The sequence below is a fragment of the Lissotriton helveticus genome, chromosome 4_1 (genome assembly GCF_964261635.1).
Source record: "Lissotriton helveticus chromosome 4_1, aLisHel1.1, whole genome shotgun sequence".
In the NCBI taxonomy this organism is placed as follows: Eukaryota; Metazoa; Chordata; class Amphibia; order Caudata; family Salamandridae; genus Lissotriton; species Lissotriton helveticus.
This window is the reverse complement of record NC_136063.1, coordinates 830,637,450-830,657,176: the sequence shown is the minus strand read 5'-3', so window position 1 is coordinate 830,657,176 and position 19,727 is coordinate 830,637,450. Positions and strand designations below refer to the sequence as shown.

At 41.1% G+C, this 19,727-nt stretch overlaps 1 protein-coding gene across 1 annotated transcript in view; it reads right to left on the bottom strand.

Moving 5' to 3' along the window:
- Positions 1–2,732: 2,732 nt before the first annotated feature.
- LOC144828072 (adhesion G protein-coupled receptor E3-like) overlaps positions 2,733–19,727 on the bottom strand; it is a 359,420-nt gene continuing 342,425 nt past the window's right edge. The window contains exons 15-18 of the mRNA XM_078686209.1: positions 19,303–19,394; positions 16,196–16,364; positions 5,910–6,021; positions 2,733–4,992 (exon numbers count right to left, since the gene is read on the bottom strand). Of these exons, the coding sequence (XP_078542335.1) occupies positions 4,901–4,992; positions 5,910–6,021; positions 16,196–16,364; positions 19,303–19,394 (465 nt within the window). The 3' untranslated portion in view covers positions 2,733–4,900. The remainder of the gene's footprint in view (positions 4,993–5,909; positions 6,022–16,195; positions 16,365–19,302; positions 19,395–19,727) is intronic.

Below are 19,727 nucleotides of genomic sequence, written 5' to 3'. Positions count from 1 at the left end.
GAGCACACTCCACCACCATGGGCACTGGCGAGGCTGGTGGTGGCAAGTCTCCTGCATTATAGGGATAGGGATCTGGTGTGCAGAGGGTGCACCATACTCAGTAACATCAAAGTAGCTGGGGGCCAAGGTTGCCATATTCCCAGACTATGCAATGGCAGTACAGAAGAAGTAAATGCCCTTCATGGCAATCAAAAAGGCCTTCTGGCACACAGGAATCCGTTTTGAATTGCTATTACCTGCTCGCCTGAAAATCATGGTGGAGGAGAAAATGTGACTCTTCAATGATCCGGAGAGTGCTTGGATCTGGCTAGATTTTCAGAAAGCAGGACAGATGCTGTTACATGGTATAAGTCACCTCAACCAAAGAGCAAACGACATAGAAGAGCAAGGCTGGGAAGACTGACTTGCCCTTTGAATCTCAGACAGTGCTGGAGAGAGTGGTGGCTCTCGATGTGGCATCAGCCTCAGCGCCCCACGGACCAGAAGTCATCAGTGAACAGCAGACCGAGTCATCTCCTGGTTCAACAGACACAGAGGGCACATGGGGATCTTTGCGATGTGAACTAGCGGTCACTCTGCTGACAGCAGAGCATCTATGGCTTTTTGGGGACTCTTACTCACCAAGCCCACAATAAAGTGACCTGGGGTACCACGGCGATGAGCTGAGAGGAGTGCATAAATGATAGTTGGATACTCGGTACATGTTGGCCTGCCCTGTTGTCTTAGCACCAAGATAATGGCGGGTAGTCACACCTACGAGGGATCCAGGCTACTGCGATGTGGTGGCAGTTGCAAGAGAAGCCAACCACCTGCAAGAAGCCATGGCAGACGGACTGTTACTGGGGGTTTATTGAACGGTTTTATGCTACCTCTTATGCATTGGTTTGGCTGGTTGATTGACCATTGCCAGCTTGGCTCGGGATGGGAAGTTGGGTTCTCATGTTGGTCTTGTACCCAAACCTATTTCAAGGGGACAGGTTACCTATTTTCAGGAGGGGAGAGAGACAGTGAGTGGGGAGGTGGCAACATGTGAACCACACACATAATGAAGTCACAATCCCACTAGGTACACCTTCCTTACTTGGAATGTTAAGGGGGATGGACTCCATGGTCAAATGGTAAAAAGTCTTAGCATGCCTGAAACACAGGGGCATAGGTGTTGCTGTATATAGGAGACCCACATAGCAGGAGACCGTATTCTGGCTCTCCAGCACAAATGGAGGGGACAGATCTTTGTAATGTTCTACTATGCATTTTCCAGAGGAGCCATGGTGTGGGTGAGGCTGGGTCCCTTTCACTTTGGGAATCATGTTGGCTGCTTTGGGGTGAAAACAGTGGTCTTATTGACCACTGTCTTCTCCAATTGAAGTTTTCCTAAGCGGAAAACTTTTTTAAACGTAGCACAGGCTTCTTTAAGGAACATGGGCTGCTTTTTAAAAACGTTTTCCATTTTGATATGCAGTCACAGGGAAGGTGGTGTGTTGCCATAGCAGGCCACCATTCCTGTGATTACAGCCAATCACAGAAGATAACACATTTCCACATGCCTAAAGAACATTCATTAGTCAGGTCGTTTTGTAATCCCCTGTGATTCAGTATTTTGTGAATCAACTCAATAATGTCCAGTTTAGTTTGCAAAATGCTATTTAATTCACAAATTGTGCAACTTGCAACTACTTTTTGTGAGTGTAATAATACATTATGACCCTAACTTGCATAAGCAGATAATGGCTATTGTGTTTATTACTTGTTTGCTGATCTATCTGAAGTGAAGTGCCGTTTGCAATTTGCACTAGGCGCAATAATCCAAATGTCTGCTATTTAGTCAGCAAATAGGTAAATACAGAATTATTTTTGCTATGTGAAAGCCCATTGGCCAAATAGGAAATCATTCAGCTATTTAGCCAGCAGACAGGTACACAGTGAATTTTCTTTGCTATTTGCATGATCACCAGTCAAATAGTACACAACTTCTTCTATTTAACCGGCAACCAGATAAATGAAGATTATTTGCTATTGACAAGGCTGAGGCCACATTGTACATAATTGCTTCTATTTTGCCAGCAGCTGAACAAAGAGCGAAATGTCTCTGCTAATTGTTTGACCGCGGGTCATACAGAGCATAATGTCAATTAGTTGTCACAGGCCAGGTGAATACTAAAGTTTATTTGTTATTTGCGTGTCTGTTGGCCACAAAGTACATAATCTCCCCTACTTAGCTTGCAGTGATACACAGTGAAGTTTTATTGTTATTCGCATGGCTGCCAGACAAACAGTGCAAAATCTCTACCATTTAGCCAGCAGCCGGGTAAATTGTGACGTTTCTCTGATAATTGCAAGGCCTCCAGCCCAATAGTAGATAATCTCTTCCAGTGAGTCATCAGCCAATTAAATGGTGGAGAAAATTCACTATTTACCCTGCAACTAGCTAAAAAGCCACCACCGTGCTGTCGGTGTTGGTCCGACTCCCACCAACATCCTAATGAGCCCCATAGTATCATTGTAAGCAATATTTTGATTTGAATGTACAATTGTGCAGTTGTCACCTAGTAATACAGAAGTTAATCACAAATACATATTTTTTGAAGATGCAATAGAGAGCCTCGGATGCTTAGAAGATATGTGACTTGCAGTCACATCTCGATGGACCAGCACACATAAACATTTTTCAAAGTTAAAAATAGATGAATGTAATTACATTCTTCCTTTGTGATAGCATAACTAACGCCAAACATTAAAATGAAAAGATGGTGAGCACAAGCTCAGATACCCAGCTGCCTTTTTATTGTATGCTTTATTTACACCCTACATTGGCAACAACATTTTGACAGTATTGTCTCTTCTGTAAATGGAAAGCATTCAAGACGCTTACTTTGAAACCATCTTGTGTGCAAATGAACAAAACAAACACATTAAAATTAAAGAGTGTGTGGCAAATTGCAGTCAAGTACTACAGATCCTCATTAACGTAATAGTTAACCACGACTGCCTATGACATAAGCGTGGCTCAGTGGTTAGAGGCGGCAGACCCGGAAGCTGAGATCGACCGTGGACCAGGGTTCGATTCCCCGCCTCGGCGGGTCTCGGGCTCAAAAATTCCACGGACTCGACAATTCTCGCTCCGGTGCCTACTCGATTCACGGGGTCACACTCTGCAACTCTGGGCAATAGCTTGCTTAATCTCCACTACGGCCCCTCGCGGCGGGATGCCTGGCTTTCACCTTGTGGACACCCTGCCGGGGTTTCTCACAGGGGAATACCAGGACGGGTTCCCTAAGCAAGCGCCAGGATGCTCTTTGGGTGACAGGTTTGCGCTATATAAGTACACCTACATTTACATTTACATAATCAAGAGCACATTGGGGTGCTTACATTTGTGTAAAGAGCACTGACTAACGGATAGTTAACTGATACCAAAATGCATGTCCCTTAAAATACTCTATTATTCATCTTTTTGACTTCTGTTGCTATTTCAAAAAGATTCCTGGTGTGTCAAGCTGAAGTTGAAGTCCTAAAATTGTCACAAAAAATATGCCACTTTTATTGCTAGTGATCGGTCCCTTAGGTGGGTGAAGCTTTGAGGGAACTCTGTCCGGCTCATAATGTCCAGCCCATAATGTCCAGCCCATAATGTCCAGCCAGCCCACACTACCGGAGTCCCATCGTTCAGATTCAAATGGAAATGAATGAGGATTTTCCTGTGGCACCAGCACTGCACAAGGGTTGCAGAGGCATTTAATAGCTGACCCAAACAAGCATCTGAGATAGTACTAGGGTGCAGGTACAGAGTGACCCAAGGGGGTGCTTGGGGTGTGCCATCCCCGTAATAAATGGATTCTGGTGTGTCTAGTTGGGTCCATTATAGTGGTACTGAGTATCCAGGATAATTCAATTTAGGGCCGGCCCTGATTGCATGCTCACTTTCCGGTGTCTCACCCTCCCATTGCTGGTATTGTGCAAGAACCCATCACCTACACACCCTTACTGACCTTTGTAAAATGAGCACCCTGGAATCCTGATCAGTTACTTCGACAGGAAGGGTGTAGAAAACTATATGGGAATTTTTTTGTCTCAATATTCCTACTTGCCACTGTGTAACTAGCATGTTTGAAATATTCTGGTTCATTGGTATGCTTCTTAGGATTTGCTGAGATGTTGTAGCCAAATTGAAGAAATTTACATAAATCTGGTCAAATTAGTCCTGATAGCTCTTGATGCTGGTCCTTACTAACAATTCAAAGACCCACCTTCTTTGAAAGGTAGACGGGCATTGAAAAGCAACCTTGTAATGAGTCTCATCAGTCATGTGGCATGCCACACCTCATAGTGGACTTACGTCTGCGAGGTCTGTAAGAGCATCAAGAGATAGAAGAGATGAAAGAGACATTTGAATACGTCGTGGAATACGATTTGTTCTCGAAAATACCGTAAGGAGATTCTTCAACAAAATGGGGGTAACGCGAGGTACCTCCTTCATCAGGGCAGGTGCAGGCACAAGCGGTAAAGGAATTAAATAAGCCATGTGACTGATATTTGGAACTCATCAAAAGGGAAGACCAAAGGCAATGCTGAAGAGCAAACCACTCTTCTGAAGCTGCCGAGATATGAGAAGTCTGAATAAAAATGACAGTCATAATGAATATATATGGACATTGACATTGTAAAACAACCTAAGACCATGAGCATTTACTGGTGATCGAAAACGGCGTAAACTCCCTGAGAAAGTAGGAAATGGGGTTAGGGAATAGGAAATGTCTCTCAAAAATACAGTTAAAGCCAGCGTTTTCTACCTATCAATAATGCCTTGGAGAAATTAAGTGCAATTAGCTCTTTATAGCAATTGCACTCTTTTACATTCACATTTTGTTGGTGCTGTCACAAGGAGATGAATTGGATGGTGCTACAGGGCGGTTGCTGAGTTCCAATCGACGGTACTGCTTGAAGTGGTATTTTGGGTGACGGCGGAATGTCCGGATGTGAGGGTGTTTCCATCTGAAAAAAGAATCATAAATGAGTTAAAAATAGAATACATCTTATTGCTGGCCATTCCATCACCACTGATGTCAATGACAGGACATCTGTGTCTTCTAATCAGTTCCACCACTGAAAAATTGTCAAGATAGGAACTTGCTCAACCGCTTCCCCGTTTAATGATCAATGTCTTGCTGTGCACTTCAATCAGCAACTGATAAAATCCAACGCTGAGGTGTTTGCAATTTATTGGGTGTGATAATTGTCGCCTAGAACAAATTTTGCCCATGAAATCAAGCATAACATTCAAATTGTGTGGCTTACTCACCAGAATCCGCGAATCCTGGTATTTTTTCTGGCCCTTTTTTAATCTGCCAAAATTTAACAGGAATTCAATCTTTAGCACACCTAAGTCCTCATTATGAGTAGCCGGTGTTTGGACTGATATTTATAAGGCCCTACAAAAATTGATGTGGCTAACGCTAGGTCAGAATTTATTGGGTCTAATAAATAACTCCCAATTTGCAATTTTGTCTTGCAAAAAGGGTAATAACAATAATCTGGTTGCATAACGTGCTAAACAGTGCAGTCTTAATGCATGGGCACGCTGGGCAGTTGCTTGAGGGACACAAGTATAGAGGCCCCATGCTATTCTATGCACAGATCAGAATTTAATATAAGTTTATTTTATTGATAATTGACATTTTTATTCCTGTCTGTGGTTGAGAGGCAGGGCCTGGAGCTAAAACGTACATGTTGTGATAATTCTCTGTGATTTTTTACCACCCATACGCATAGTGTAAATCAATACAGGGAGCACTTTCCCAAAAACTGAAAGAAACATTCTTTAAAAACAAAACACCCTATTTGCACCATGGAATAAGCAGACAGTCGGTTTATAGAAACATGACAAATGAGGGCGCTACATTAACTAGTACCTTTCAGTGATTTCGAAGGGGCAGCTGCAGTAGACATGGTGATCCTGGAAGACTGCGATTCCCTTGTGGGCTTGTGCATCCGTCTAAACCACCTCAGGTACTCCTCTCTCACCTGAAATGATAAAGGATAGAAATGAGGAACAACATGGAAAAGTCAAAATAAAGGGCAGGGAGACAACTTCACACCTACTGTGAAGAAAGATCCAGGCAAACACAACAAGATGATGGACGGAGTTATGAAACGTTTCAACAACTCACCCCCAGTCAAGAGATCTGGGTTTAATCCATCATTCTTATGCTCATCATGCCACCCCAGTTTGGACCCAGACATATGAAAATCAGTCTTGACTCTGCTCCTCATGGAAATAGTCCAGCCCGAATTGCCAAGCCAGGTCCCCCCTGGACCAGAAACAAGCATTTTAGGACTGGTTTCGAGGTATCACCTCTCATCAGTCAGGCTAACTTGAATCCAGAGGCACAGCGAGCAAAAGACTCACGTCTGAGCATACCCATGGCCACTTAAGGCAAACATAACTAACACAGCGAGATAATGGAAAGATCCAGAACATACTCAGCACCCTTCTAAAGAGAGACAGACATTGTATTGGAATAAGGGAACGTGTCAGTCTGGAAAGAAGTAATCATACAGAGTGGCTGATCACAGCAGAGGGAGGGAGGGATGTCCTCAATGAGATGCTGTTAAAATGCTTAATTTCCAATTAGATCCAAATAACGTCTTCACTGAGATCGAGATTACGTGGCGCGGAAAGGTTGCATTTCCACTCACTGCTAAATAGATTCTTATAGAACATACATGAAGAAACAGGCCGGGTGTCAGCTTCAGTTCAAGAATTTCTGGTGGCTCAGACAAAACGAGGGTGCTCCCCTTTCTCTATCAACAAGATCTATTTTAATCCACTTGTAATCTGGCACCCTTGTGTGGTCTCTTGTAGTGATGTCGTTTGTTGGTTGCCTACAGCAGCTTTAATATGTCATTGACCCAGGTTGCAGTTCCAATGGCAGCCACTAGGTACCCCGCTAAGATTACATAGCAATAAAATGTGCAATTCCACCCACAGACAACTCAAATGCTCAAACAGACAAAATCATGAGCAACGATGGTGCATCCATTGACAGCCAACAAGCACTTGTTTTTCCCCAATGGGCTCATCAATCATGCAAGCCCGCGGCACGTTTTTCCTGTTAGTAAATCAAGACCGCAGAGATGTCCTCTGAGGTCGAGTGGCTACTGTCCTTTTTAACCTGCACTTTTAGAGAGTGTGTGTGGAGGTCACAATGTGAATATTATCAAGGAAGAGGCCTTTTTTCTATACTCTTCAGTGGAGATGCCTATTGGTCTCTTGCATGGAAAATGTACACCTAGCCCCCCTTAACTTGGGTCTTTCACCTCCATATCATGTGGCAAAAGAATAGAGGGTGAATGTGCATGCCTTTGTATGATTGTGGATTGTGTGTTTGTGTGGAATAGAGAGAAATTGAGGGCCAAATTTATCAAAGTGTTGCACCGCCTTGGCACAATGCAGCGGGACGCAAAAGCGATGCAACCCTAAGTTAGAGTTATAAAGCCTCATAAGGGCACCTTGAGTGGCCCTGAGTGGCTTGATAAATCTGGAGTAACAGGACACAGCGTAAATCTCTGCGTTGTATTACTCTGTCCGAGGGAAGCTTTCGAGAACCCTGAGCTAGAGGAAGGCACTCACAGGGCAGGACCATTATCTGCGCCTTTCTCGCATACATGGTCCTGGATATAATCACATTTGATACCAGTCCACATCCCATCAAAACATTATCTACAGATTTGTCCTTGCTGTTGGTGTCAAAGCTGTTGCCCCAGATCTAAGGGGGATGTGGGCACCATCATTTCTCAGCCGCGACTTGCGGTTCTTATGGTGTAGGACCTTGAAACATCTAGGGCTCCCAGTATTAATCGCATTCACAAAACAGGGATGTGCAAGGCACGCAATGGTAAATGAATGGGAATGCAGTTTGTCATGAGAATTGTGTAGTAAGAGGTAGCACAGCAATTTGTACATTCTCAGGGAGGACACTCATAAAACAATTTATGAATTTTAATTAGGCAGATCGCAATTTGCGACATCTGGGATTGGCTTTAAATGCAAGGATGGAGGCCTGCAAGGGACAGCAGACCTTCATTCTTGTATTTTCATTTCCAAGCAGGAATTATTTTATTCTTCTTTAAATGGGCAGGTGTTGCTTTAAAAAAATCCTGTTTAGGAAGACATCGAAGGGAGCAGACAGTGTCCCTCTGGATCACTGCCTGCTTCCCCCGAGGCCGCCATCAAGATTGCCTAAGGGAAACATGTCCCACGGGGGAGCTTTGTAAGAAAGAAAAGGACAATTGAAGGAAAGAATGGCGGAAGAAAAGACTAAAAAAAAGAAAAAGAAGGGTGGAAATAAAAACAGGGCAGAACAGAAAAAATTCAAAGTAGAAACAAAGAAGGTGAAAGGGTTGAGTACAGTCTATGGGAAGTGTGTCATGGCTTGAGGAAGGAAGATGGCAAATGGTGAAACTGGAAGAAAAGGAAGAGGACTGGAAGAATGAGACAGGGGAGCATTGAGAAGCATGCACTATATGAAAGGTCAGGTGAGAAGACCAAGACAAATTATATTTTGGGATACTATGCACACAGGGAGAGACAGAGGTAATAGAGGCTGATTTGACCGAGACAGAGTGCACGTTCTAGGTATTATTGTCACCGAAAGCATAAAGCGGACTTTCTTAGCAGACTGTGGGTATTTTTAGGCATTGGTCCCAGGGCTTAATTTGAGGAGGTGGTTGCCAGTGGGGTAGGCACCAGCACTTATTTTTGGTGACTGGCACTTATTTTTGGTGGCCGGCAATTATTTTTCTGGTATGAGATATTTACAGAGTGCAAGAGAGGGAAAAGCACACAGATCAGAAAGACAGAGGAAGAAAAAGAAGGAAAAACCGCCACAAACAGAAAGCAGGAACCTGCTGTGCGTAAAAAAGGGCAGAGAGTGTCTGGTAGTGGATTAAAGATTACTGTCCTTGGTATTCGGCGCGCTGATGTTTAATTGCCGCCGGCTTCTGAGCAGAGCTTCTGTCCCTGGCACTCTTCCTCTCACAAATTAAGCACTATTAGGCTCACGCTATCACGGTGTAGACTTTTTCAAACTGTTGCATTCAAGTCATTGTGGTGGCCCTAACATAATATGGTACTTATTGCCATATCATGAACATTGCACCTTGCATAATTGAGGGCCTCGATCAATTTGAACAATCGTTGGCACCTTGTCAACATCCATTACATTATTGTGGCTCTCCTGTGAACAATAGAAGCCCTCTCCAGCACAATGTGAGCACTCAAGGCTTCTGATCAGCATCCTGACATGAGGTGGCATCCCTGAATATCCTTGGAATATGAATGCAGTACTAGGCATGTGAAGCAGATTCATTCCTTGTGGGGCATGTGTACATAAAAGACAGGAAGGTGAATGTGAAATAAAATTATGTACTTATTAAAAACTTACAATGAAAGACTGATATTTGAACAACTTCAAGTTATTTTTAAATGTGTGAGCATTTGTATATGAGAATTGAGTTTATTTAGCCAATATGGATACCTGGCATTTGGGAATACATTGTGTTTTTTCAGAAATCGCCAAAATGGTATCTCGGAACATTTGTGTATTTCCATAGTATATTTAAACCTCATGTTTGAGGAATAAATCACACTGATATTTTACATTGACAACTGAGAGCAGTTGCTGCTAAAGATATCTGTTCATGATTCACACGGAGGCGATTCAACACCTGTATTGTTAAAGTGTTGTATTATAATTGGTGAAACGGTTCTAGTCCAGAGTCTGTAAATTTGATATTATCATGTGGACATCCCAAAAAGGACAATTCTTTGCATTAATATCCTTTCCTCTCTTTTTGATCTTGCCTTGGATGCTGTACAAAGGTGCATTTAAGGGCAAGATCATAGACTGACATTATTGTAGTCTCCTTTAAAGCCGCCACAAACAGCAGCAAAAAAGATGATTTTGATTGAAGTTCGTGGTGGAATTAAAGAAGACTGCAATAATATTAGCCTCCGTGTCATTAATAAAATCTAGATTTTCTGACCCCAGGGCTGACGAAAATCTACATTTTGGAATTTCTCTGCTGCGTTACATTTATATCCAATTATTATGATTAATATTAAATTATTTTATAGCGCGTAGCTGCCCATAGGCCTTCCCAACACTTAGGAGCATGGTCCACAGCCTCAAAGGGGAGCTAGAATAACCACAGAACGGATTCACGAAAGTAATCTGAGATAAAATCCTAACTTTACGACTTTCGGTATTCACAAAAGGCATTTAGTAGTAGTAAAGTTAGTATTCCTAACTTTACTACTACTAAACTGAGATGCAATTCTAACTTTACGACTTACGGTATTCACAATAGGCATTTAGTAGTAGTAAAGTTAGGAATCCTAACTTTACTACTACTAAATGCCTTTTGTGAATACCGTAAATCGTAAAGTTATGATTTTGTCTCAGCTTACTTTTGTGAAATCGGGCCCTTCATTTTTAGCCTCTAGCGGAAGGTGGATAAAGAGATGCAGCCGCTAAGTGATTCAGGTAGAGCATTCCATAAATTAGGGCTAAAAAAAAAAAAGAGTGACCACCCACCTGGGAGCATCTGACTCTAGGCATTTTAAAGAGGGAACAATTGCTGCAGTGCAGGGCTATGGAAGATGGTACGGGGGCACTAGTTTCTGCAGGAACCGTGGTCCCGTGTTGGGAGTTGATTTTGTACATGAAGCAAAGAGCCTTGAAATTAATATGCTTGTCCACTGAGAGCCAGTGGAGATCACGGAGAATAATATTACTGATTATTGATGAGAACATCCTCACCAAAGAGAGACGGCCTCGACTGGAACATCCTGAAGATCAATTATCTGTCAACAGATTGATTTCATGTTTAAACATTGGCCACACACTTTACTACTACCTCAAATCAAGGGGATCCGATATCTGTAACTCTCAGACAATACGATATACCCTCTACCTCACTTTGTTTTATTGCCTAGGATCTCGGATACATGGCAACACTTTTTACTCCTTAATGCTATTTACACACGTTATTTGCACTGTTATGCTATACAACCCTACCTCACTCACCTCCTAATACTAATTGGATAGGCTGAAGAACTCTTACTTATAATCTCCCTTACAGCTTATCGCCTTAGACCTTATACTCATGTATATCTGTTGTTACAATTGCCTCCATAATGTCTGTAATTTATCTTACATGTGAAGCGCTCTGATACCCACGGGTCTTGTCCGCACTATACAAAACTCTATAAATAAATAAATAAAATATCAGAGACAGAGGAATGTTTGAAATTCTGGTGAAATATGAGCCTGGTAGCAGAGCTTTGGACCACCTGCAGATGTTTGATCACGGACTTAGAAGCGCCCAGGTATAGAATATTATCATAGTCCAGCCTCGATAATATCTTAGCTTGGATGACGTTCTTTGTGCAGAAAAAGGAAGTATCCATAGGATTTTTGTGAACAATTTCAAGGTGGAAAACCAGGAGGAGGAACCCTTAATAGCCTGAAACTTCATGGACAAGATGGAATCAAGCCAGAAGCCCAGATCCTTCACTTAGGGGACGGATTCAGGAAGTGCTCTGAGAGTTGCTGGCCAGGGCTGTGGACCCCAGAGCTGGGGGTCCCTGCCTAGCACCATAACCTCCGTCTTGTTGCCATTTAATTTCAGGGAGTTGGAATTCATCTAAGAGGAGACAAGACCGAGGCAGGATTTGAGATCTACCATGCTAGCTTCTTGTCGGACGACAAAGAAAAAATAATGTGCCTGCAGTCAGCATAAGAGAACAAGGTTGGTTTAGTAGTCCAGAAACTGGATCAGTGACTAAATATCGAAGGACAGAATATCGACTGTCCAGAATATCGATGGCAGTGAGTGCAACAGTAGGGAAAGTGTTGGATAGCGGGTGGGTAAAAATTACTATTCCCACTCCAGTGAGTGCAACAGTAGGGAAAGTGTTGCATAGCAGGTAGATAAAAATTACTATTCCCACTCCAGCGAGTGGAACAGTAGGGAAAGTGTTGGATAGTGGGAGGGTAAAAATTACTATTCCCACTCCAGTGTGTGCAACAGTAGGGAAAGTGTTGGATAGCATAGGGGTAAACATTACTATTCCAACTCCAGTGAATGCAACAGTAGGAAAAGTGTTGGATAGCGTAGGGATAAAAATTACTATTCCCAATCCAGAGAGTACAACTGTAGGGAAAGCGTTGGATAGGGTACGGGTAAAAAATACTATTCCCACTCCAATGAGTGAAACAGTAGGGAAAGTGTGGGATAACGGGTAGGTAAAAATTACTATTCAAACTCCAGCGAGTGGAACAGTAGGGAAAGTGTTGGATAGCGGGAGGGTAAAAATTACTATTCCCACTCCAGTGAGTGCAACAGTAGGGAAAGTGTTGGATAGCGTAGAGGTAAAAATTACTATTCCCACTCCAGTGAGTGCAACAGTAGGGAAAGTGTTGGATAGCGTAGGAGTAAAAATTACTATTCCCACTCCAGAGAGTGCAACAGTAGGGAAAGTGTTGGATGGCGTAGGGATAAAAATTAGGATTCCCACTCCAGTGAGGGCAACAGTAGGGAAAGCGTTGGATAGCGTAGGGGTAAAAATTACGATTCCCACGCCAGTGAGTGCAACAGTAGGGAAAGCGTTGAATAGCATAGGGGTAAAAATTACTATTCCCACTCCAGAGAGTTCAACAGTATGGAAAGCGTTGGATAGCGTCGGGGAAAAAAATACTAATCCCATTCTAGTGAGCGCAACAGTAGGGAAAGCGTTGGATAGCGTAGGGTTAAAAATTACTATTCCCACTCCAGTGAGTGCAACAGTAGGGAAAGTGTTGGATAGCGTAGGGGTAAAAATTACTGTTCCCACTCCAGAGAGTGCAACAGTAGGAAAATTGTTGGATAGCGTAGAGGAATAATTTAGTAGACCCAGTCCTACAATTTAATTAAAATTAATTAACATAATTATTTAAATTTAATGTACCTCCCACTATTTTCCACTATAACCGTCACCTCCAATAGTCTAAAATATTAACAAATTAACATAATTAATTAACATTTAAATATTTAGCTAATCACATTAAACAAAAAATTAAAAACAACGATATCTAAATTAATAAACACAATTAACAGTATAACATAAGTTTGATTACATATTATATAAATATTAATACAAATGTATTTTCAAATAATTTAATAAACACTATACTCCCCTATAAACACTCAACATACTCCTCAATAAATTAACATAATTAACATATCAATACAATAATTATTAATAATTAATATTTAATTAATTACCAATTAATTTAAATGTACACAATTTACATATGTATCAATTAATTAAAAACTTGTATTATTAACTTTTCACATATTTATTAATACATTAATGAATTTAATTACCAATATTAATTATTCACCATACAATTATTATTTAATAAATTATATATCTTTTTTTAATTTAAATTAAATTACTTCCCATCCTATTCTCCTATAAACCCACAACCCGCTATGGAACTAATATACGCAAAAATTAATTACCAATAATAATTAATAACCATAAAATTAGTAATTAATAAATTATTATTTTTAACATTTAAATTAAATTACTTCCCACCCCATTTCCCTATAATCCCACAACCCGCTATGGAACTAATATACGCAAAAACTAATTATCAATATTAATTCATAAACAATACATTTTTAATTAATACATTATTATTTCTTTTAAATTTAAATTAAATTACTTCCCACCCTATTCCCCTATAAACCCACAACCCGCTACGGAACTACTATACGCAAAAATTAATTAACATAAAATTAATTATCTTAAAAAAATTGTAACATACCTTAAAAAAAATGACATACTTTTAACACATAAACTAACATATAATACGATTAATTTAAAAAAATAAAATGACATTCTATATAATAACATTCTATATTATAATATTCTATATAATGACATTCGATATAATGACATTCGATATTACTTACCTAGATGTCGATATTATGTCCAACTATATTATGTCTCTTCGATATTCTGTTCTCTCGATTTTTTTGATTCAATATTATGTCCTCTTGATATTTTTGATTCTATATTTTGGGTGTTTACCCCAGAAACTAATGCAATTTGGTCATTGTGATTTTTCATATAACAATACATGCCTTCGCATTTTCTTCAAGGCTACCTTTATTGTAATTATAATTATTAATGTGATAATACATTCTCTTTGATGCTTCTTTAATGCAACCCTTAATTTGTCGTCTTTCATTTTGGAAATTCTTGTGGGTGCGTAGGAATGCTAACTTGAAGACATTACATTTTCACATCATCATGCCTAAGTAGCTGTTGAGTAACAGCCTTTTCTGCAAGAATAACTGGCCCCTTTGCTTATGGACGGTTTTTCATGATTCTCGAGGAAGTATTTTACCTCTTATATTGAAAAAGCTTTATCTGACATTACCATTGGTACAGCTGTCTGAAAGCCAACGTCTGTAAGATTGGTTTAACGTGTTATACCTGTGGACATGTGGACATATATATATGTCTGTTTCCTCGACAGGCAAGATCTGTAACCTCAGAGGTAGGTCTTCTCCCTGAGCCTGTGAGAGCTGTCTAACCTGAGGGATAGCCATGCTGTCTATTGACTGAAAATGAGTGCCTGAGAGGGAAATTCAAAGTTGCACAGATTTCACTAAGAATCAACTTGGAACAAGCAAGTTAAGAAACTAACAGGAGTGGGACGGAATGTGTAGAAATTGTTAGGAGGGCATACTAAATAGCAAACCTACATTGTTTGAAATATCTTTGAAATCATTGTCTTTTTAGTCTCATTTAGTGAAAGTTTACTTGAAAAATGTAAATGTTGACACTATTTATTAGGAGGTTTTCTGTGAAGGGGACACAAACACTACACTGCCCATGGGAAGGATCAGACTTGACTGATCCACCATTAAATAATTGGAGTAATTATTGAGTACTGGTTTATAACTGGCTATGAAACATAGGAACACATTTTCTTTAGTTTCCTCAGAGGATGTGACACCCTTTAGTACTCAGCAAGACGAGCCTCGACAGTCATGGATTTTCTGGATTTTTTTATGAGAAAATACATTAAAACTAGGCCAAAGGATGAGTTCCTTTATTAGGCTATGGTACTCCATACTGCCTTTCATGATAAATTCTATTGAAGGATGAGGTTACCTTACTGCTGACAGTACTTGGCCCTCCCATCTACTCTCCCTACTTTCAAAACCTGGGGGCATATTTATCATACTTTCAGGTCTACTGCTAATCTGGGAATGCTTTGCATGGATTGATAATGCAAGGTGACCTTGCATGGCTTGATAAATCTGTTTTCAGTGTTGCATCGTCCTTGGCCCCCCTTGCGTGGCGCAAGGGCGACACAACACTAACAAATATGGGCCCTGGTCTTTTGAGCCCCCTGACACAATAATTTTCCAAGCCTGCTATGAGATTTCAATTGGGTGACTTCCACTCTTGTGGATTGATAGTAACAGTGGTGGCCGGAAAGGCTCACGGGTGGCGGGCAGGGCATGGGGGAGGTCGCATGCGGGAGGGTGTGCAATACAAATAAAAAAAACCTTACCTTGCTGCCGGGTCCCGGGTCTCTATTCCTGCTCTACTCGTCGGACTTGAGGAACAGGAAGCAAAGCCAGGCTCCCCAACGCTACAATGCTGCGTTGTGATTGGTAAGCACCCAGGTTCCCCTGACCAATCACATGCAGGTGAGTTGTTTTTCTGCTCAAGTAGTTTTTTTTGTATTGCCTGTCGGTTCTGCTAGCTGGCTTTGAAAAGTTAGAATATCTATGTAATACATTATTACAGCAGAGTAGTGAAATAATTATTATAGGTGTGGTCCTAGTATGTTGTAATTAAATATATACTGCAATGGTTGAGGTAAGTACCTCAAGCTTGCATATATTATAAAAATATAGGAAGGAAAGTAACCCTCAAGAGGAGGAAAAGCTGCAACACATATAAGAACCGAATATGTAGGAAAATTAAGGGTGACCTGAAAATGGAGGAATTAATCATTAAGGCAGGTTAGGAAGAGATTAAATGCCAAACACGAAAATAATCACGAAGAGAGATTTAAGATAACTAGAAAGGCATTTTTTCCGAATATTTCTGAGGAAAGCTTACCTGGCGGTTTAGGATACAGTGAACCAACAGGATGAAGGCTCCCTGGAAGCTGTTGATGATGGTGAACAAGTATGCCATGATCTGGGCGGCGCTCTCAATCTGAAAGAGGCCAAGAATCCACGTACAGCCCAAGATGAGGAGCTGAGCGCCGGCTTTAAAGGTCAGAAGCCTAAAATACAAAAACATGTACTCTGTCAATTGTGGGATACTGCGCCTGGAGGAGAGAATGGAGTGCCTTCGTGCAAACAAATCTTCAAGATGCATCACCACTGCTCAATATAGTCCTAATCCGACCCATGGCAACACTGCTTAATCCAACATACGATGTGTGATAGCTGCTAAGGTAAGAACCAGTCAGGGCTGTGAAAGCCCTGATTCTGCCTTCTGCAGTCAGACGAGGTAACATTTTTCTGAACAGCTGGAATTGACGCAGGCGAGAGACAGTGAGTGCTGAAATGTGGGTTATATAAGTGATAGCTTTTTCTCTCATAAAGCTCTTTCCAACTTTAAATCTCGCAAAACATTTTAAAACATCTTCCCAACTTTCTGTGCTAAGAACTAACATATCTGGTTAATTTTTCAACTTTGTTCCTCTGCATCGTCCATGCCTCGGAACTCAGACCAGAGATGGGAAACTGCTGCTCAGGAGGATCACTTTAAATAGTTTAGGCCTCCTAATATAGGAAAGGTAGTGACCCTGTAGTGCACCTGCCACCCCCTGTGATTGACAGCAACAACTAAAAGTTGGGATAGAATGCCTGAATTAATCTCAGCCACTTGAGAAAAATAATTATAGACTTGGTGCTTGTGAGTAATTTGTGTGGAGCCTGACCAAGAACAAAGTGCATTCTGAATACTGGAGTCCAGGAATGGACAGTCTAAGTGCAAAGCAAAGTGAAGTACTGTCATGGATTATCTTATTGTTATGGATGTTTTGAAAGTAACAAAACACACTCTCTCAGAAGAGCTCCCCTCTCTACCAGTACTGTACTTGATAGAACTTGTATTCAAATGGCACTTGACATTATAGGGCCTGCCTAACAGAAAATCCTAAGTGAACGCTATCATACACGTCGGGTTGTGACTAATGGCCTGATATAGAGTTCGATGGGTGGGTTACTCAATCACAAAGGTGACAGATATCTTGTCCGCCATATTACAAGTGCCATTGGACATAATGCACTTGTAGTGTCACGTCTGTGACAAAGTAAACCATACGTCGAACTCCAAATGAGGCCCTTATTGTGTACCCCAAATCCCCACTGAAGTATTGGTTTGTTTCTTGTGTAAAAGCTTCCTGGATGAAGGTATCCCAGAAATTACAATTGAAGACAATGGGGTACTGTACCCTGTAGTTTCATGCAGGCATTCCTCAAGGAAATGTCAATTTATCACCTAAATACTGCCCTGTGTTGTCCACAGACCAATGGGTTAGTGGAAAGAATCAAGTGCATGATAAAGGAATGCTTACAGAGGGCAGAGATTACAAGAGTAGTGGCCACAAAGGCCATACAGGAAAGATTCTGTGCATATCTCACCACTCTCAACAGTATTACAGGTGTCCCCTCCTTCGATTCTCTCAAAGGGTGAAATCCTAGGACTAAAATCACACCTTTGTGTATTAAGAAATGTGCCCATGTTTAGGTAAATAGGAGAGAAGTAATAGAAAATTGTGAATCTTATCTGATTAGATACCAAGAAAAGCCCTCATGTGTGTAGGAGATTGGATGAAAGTGTATATTTTCTCATACCATTAAATTATCTGCCTAGGCAGAAATGTAGTTGTGCTGGAAAACGGGCTAACTTGGAGTGTTGACAGAATTTCCAAATTCTATACTGTGTCCCAACCCGTCTCAAATCCTCTGGATGATTTGATGATGTCTCTAGCAACAAGAGGAAAGCATCACTAAAAGGTGCACATGCTCCGTCCAAGCGGCATGAAAATTGTGTGTTTACTTAAACATTGTTCTGATTTTGTTTATATATTTACTTCTGCACCTCTTTCAGCAAGGGTTTGATCTACCTGTTGGTTAAGGAGTTTGTCTTCCCTCATGCAACCTGTTCTTTTGTTATTTTCCTTGGGTAGGGAGGTATGTTATAAACCCTTTTCATCTCCCTTGTTCCCAAATGGTAGTTACCTCCTTCTCCCTCATCCCTTGTCCGGACCATGGAACGTTCCGTTGAGTTGTCCACTGTCACATCAATTGTGAGAGACTTGCTGACTGAGGTGGGAGGAAGATGCTCCTTTGACTAAGTTGCGACCTCGGTGTCCTAGTACTATTGGTGCTGGGCCTCAGCCTCTAGAAACCGGTCCTAGGATGCTTGATTCTGGTCCAGGGAAGGCATGGCTTGGCAGTTCGGGCTGGACTGTTCCCATGAGGCACAGGGTCAGACTGATTTGCATATGGCCATGTCTGAACTGGTGTGGCAGAGTGGGCTAAAGAACGGTGATGGATTAAACCCAGATCTGTTGACTGGGTGTGAGTGTTTGATTGGTTCAGATGCTCCGTCCATCACCACCCCCTTTTGGGCCTCAGCATTGAGCAGATACTCTAGAGGCTCTGGTAGCTCTAGGTATGTATGACATGATCTCAGTACTTCAGTGAATAGAGTCCTCATCTATTGCTTACGTCCTGGATAAATAGGTTTAGCTCAGTCTGGTCTTACATTTCAAGTGGCTGTTGTATCTGACACGCTTGATCCACCATGGATCGCCTACTCCTCAGCTCGATTTGGGACCAGCTTGTTTTGGTTTTACAACCCAGGGAATAGTGAATTGTACATGGCTAAGCATATATTTTGCAGTAGTATATCAATTATCCTCAGGGAGCTTAATTGTGTAGTGACATGGTATATGTTGGACGAGCTGAACTCAGTGAAGCCCCTGGAGGAGAAAATACTCTGCAGCTACAGAGCATTAGAGGTTAGTGCTGAAAAACAGAGGGAAATTAATTGAAATGTGTATTATTCAAGATGTTAGTTTAAATATCATTAGTCATATACCAAATAAATGGTCTGGAGCATGATTGTGAAAGCTTCAAAACATGAACAAACATAGTAAAGTCACCGAAACATCTAAGTATTTTTCTGAGCAATTAATACACTACCTTGTGTCTTTGATGGTTGACACATTGGCATTGACACCTGAGAGCTTCTGTGCCAAAATAACTAAAGTTGTGATGAAGAGAGTTGAGTTAATCTAAGTAAAAGAAAAAGGAAAATATTTAGGTATTTAGCAATACATTTCTGAACATGATGCACATGGCAGATACATATATTTCTGTAACTAAAACATGTGAGGCTGGTTTTCCTTTAATCAAACTCTATACATATTTGTCAAGGCACATAAAAAAGTGTCTATTGTTGTGGGGTTGGGAAGGGACTGCAAAGACGGTGGATATATACTGCTCCCAGTAAATACCATTAACACAGTGAGCAGTATTTATCATGTGCAGTAAATATCTCCTACTCAGAGAATCCACTTGAAACTACATGTGAAATTGGTGGTTTCCACACCATGTTCTGCATGCAT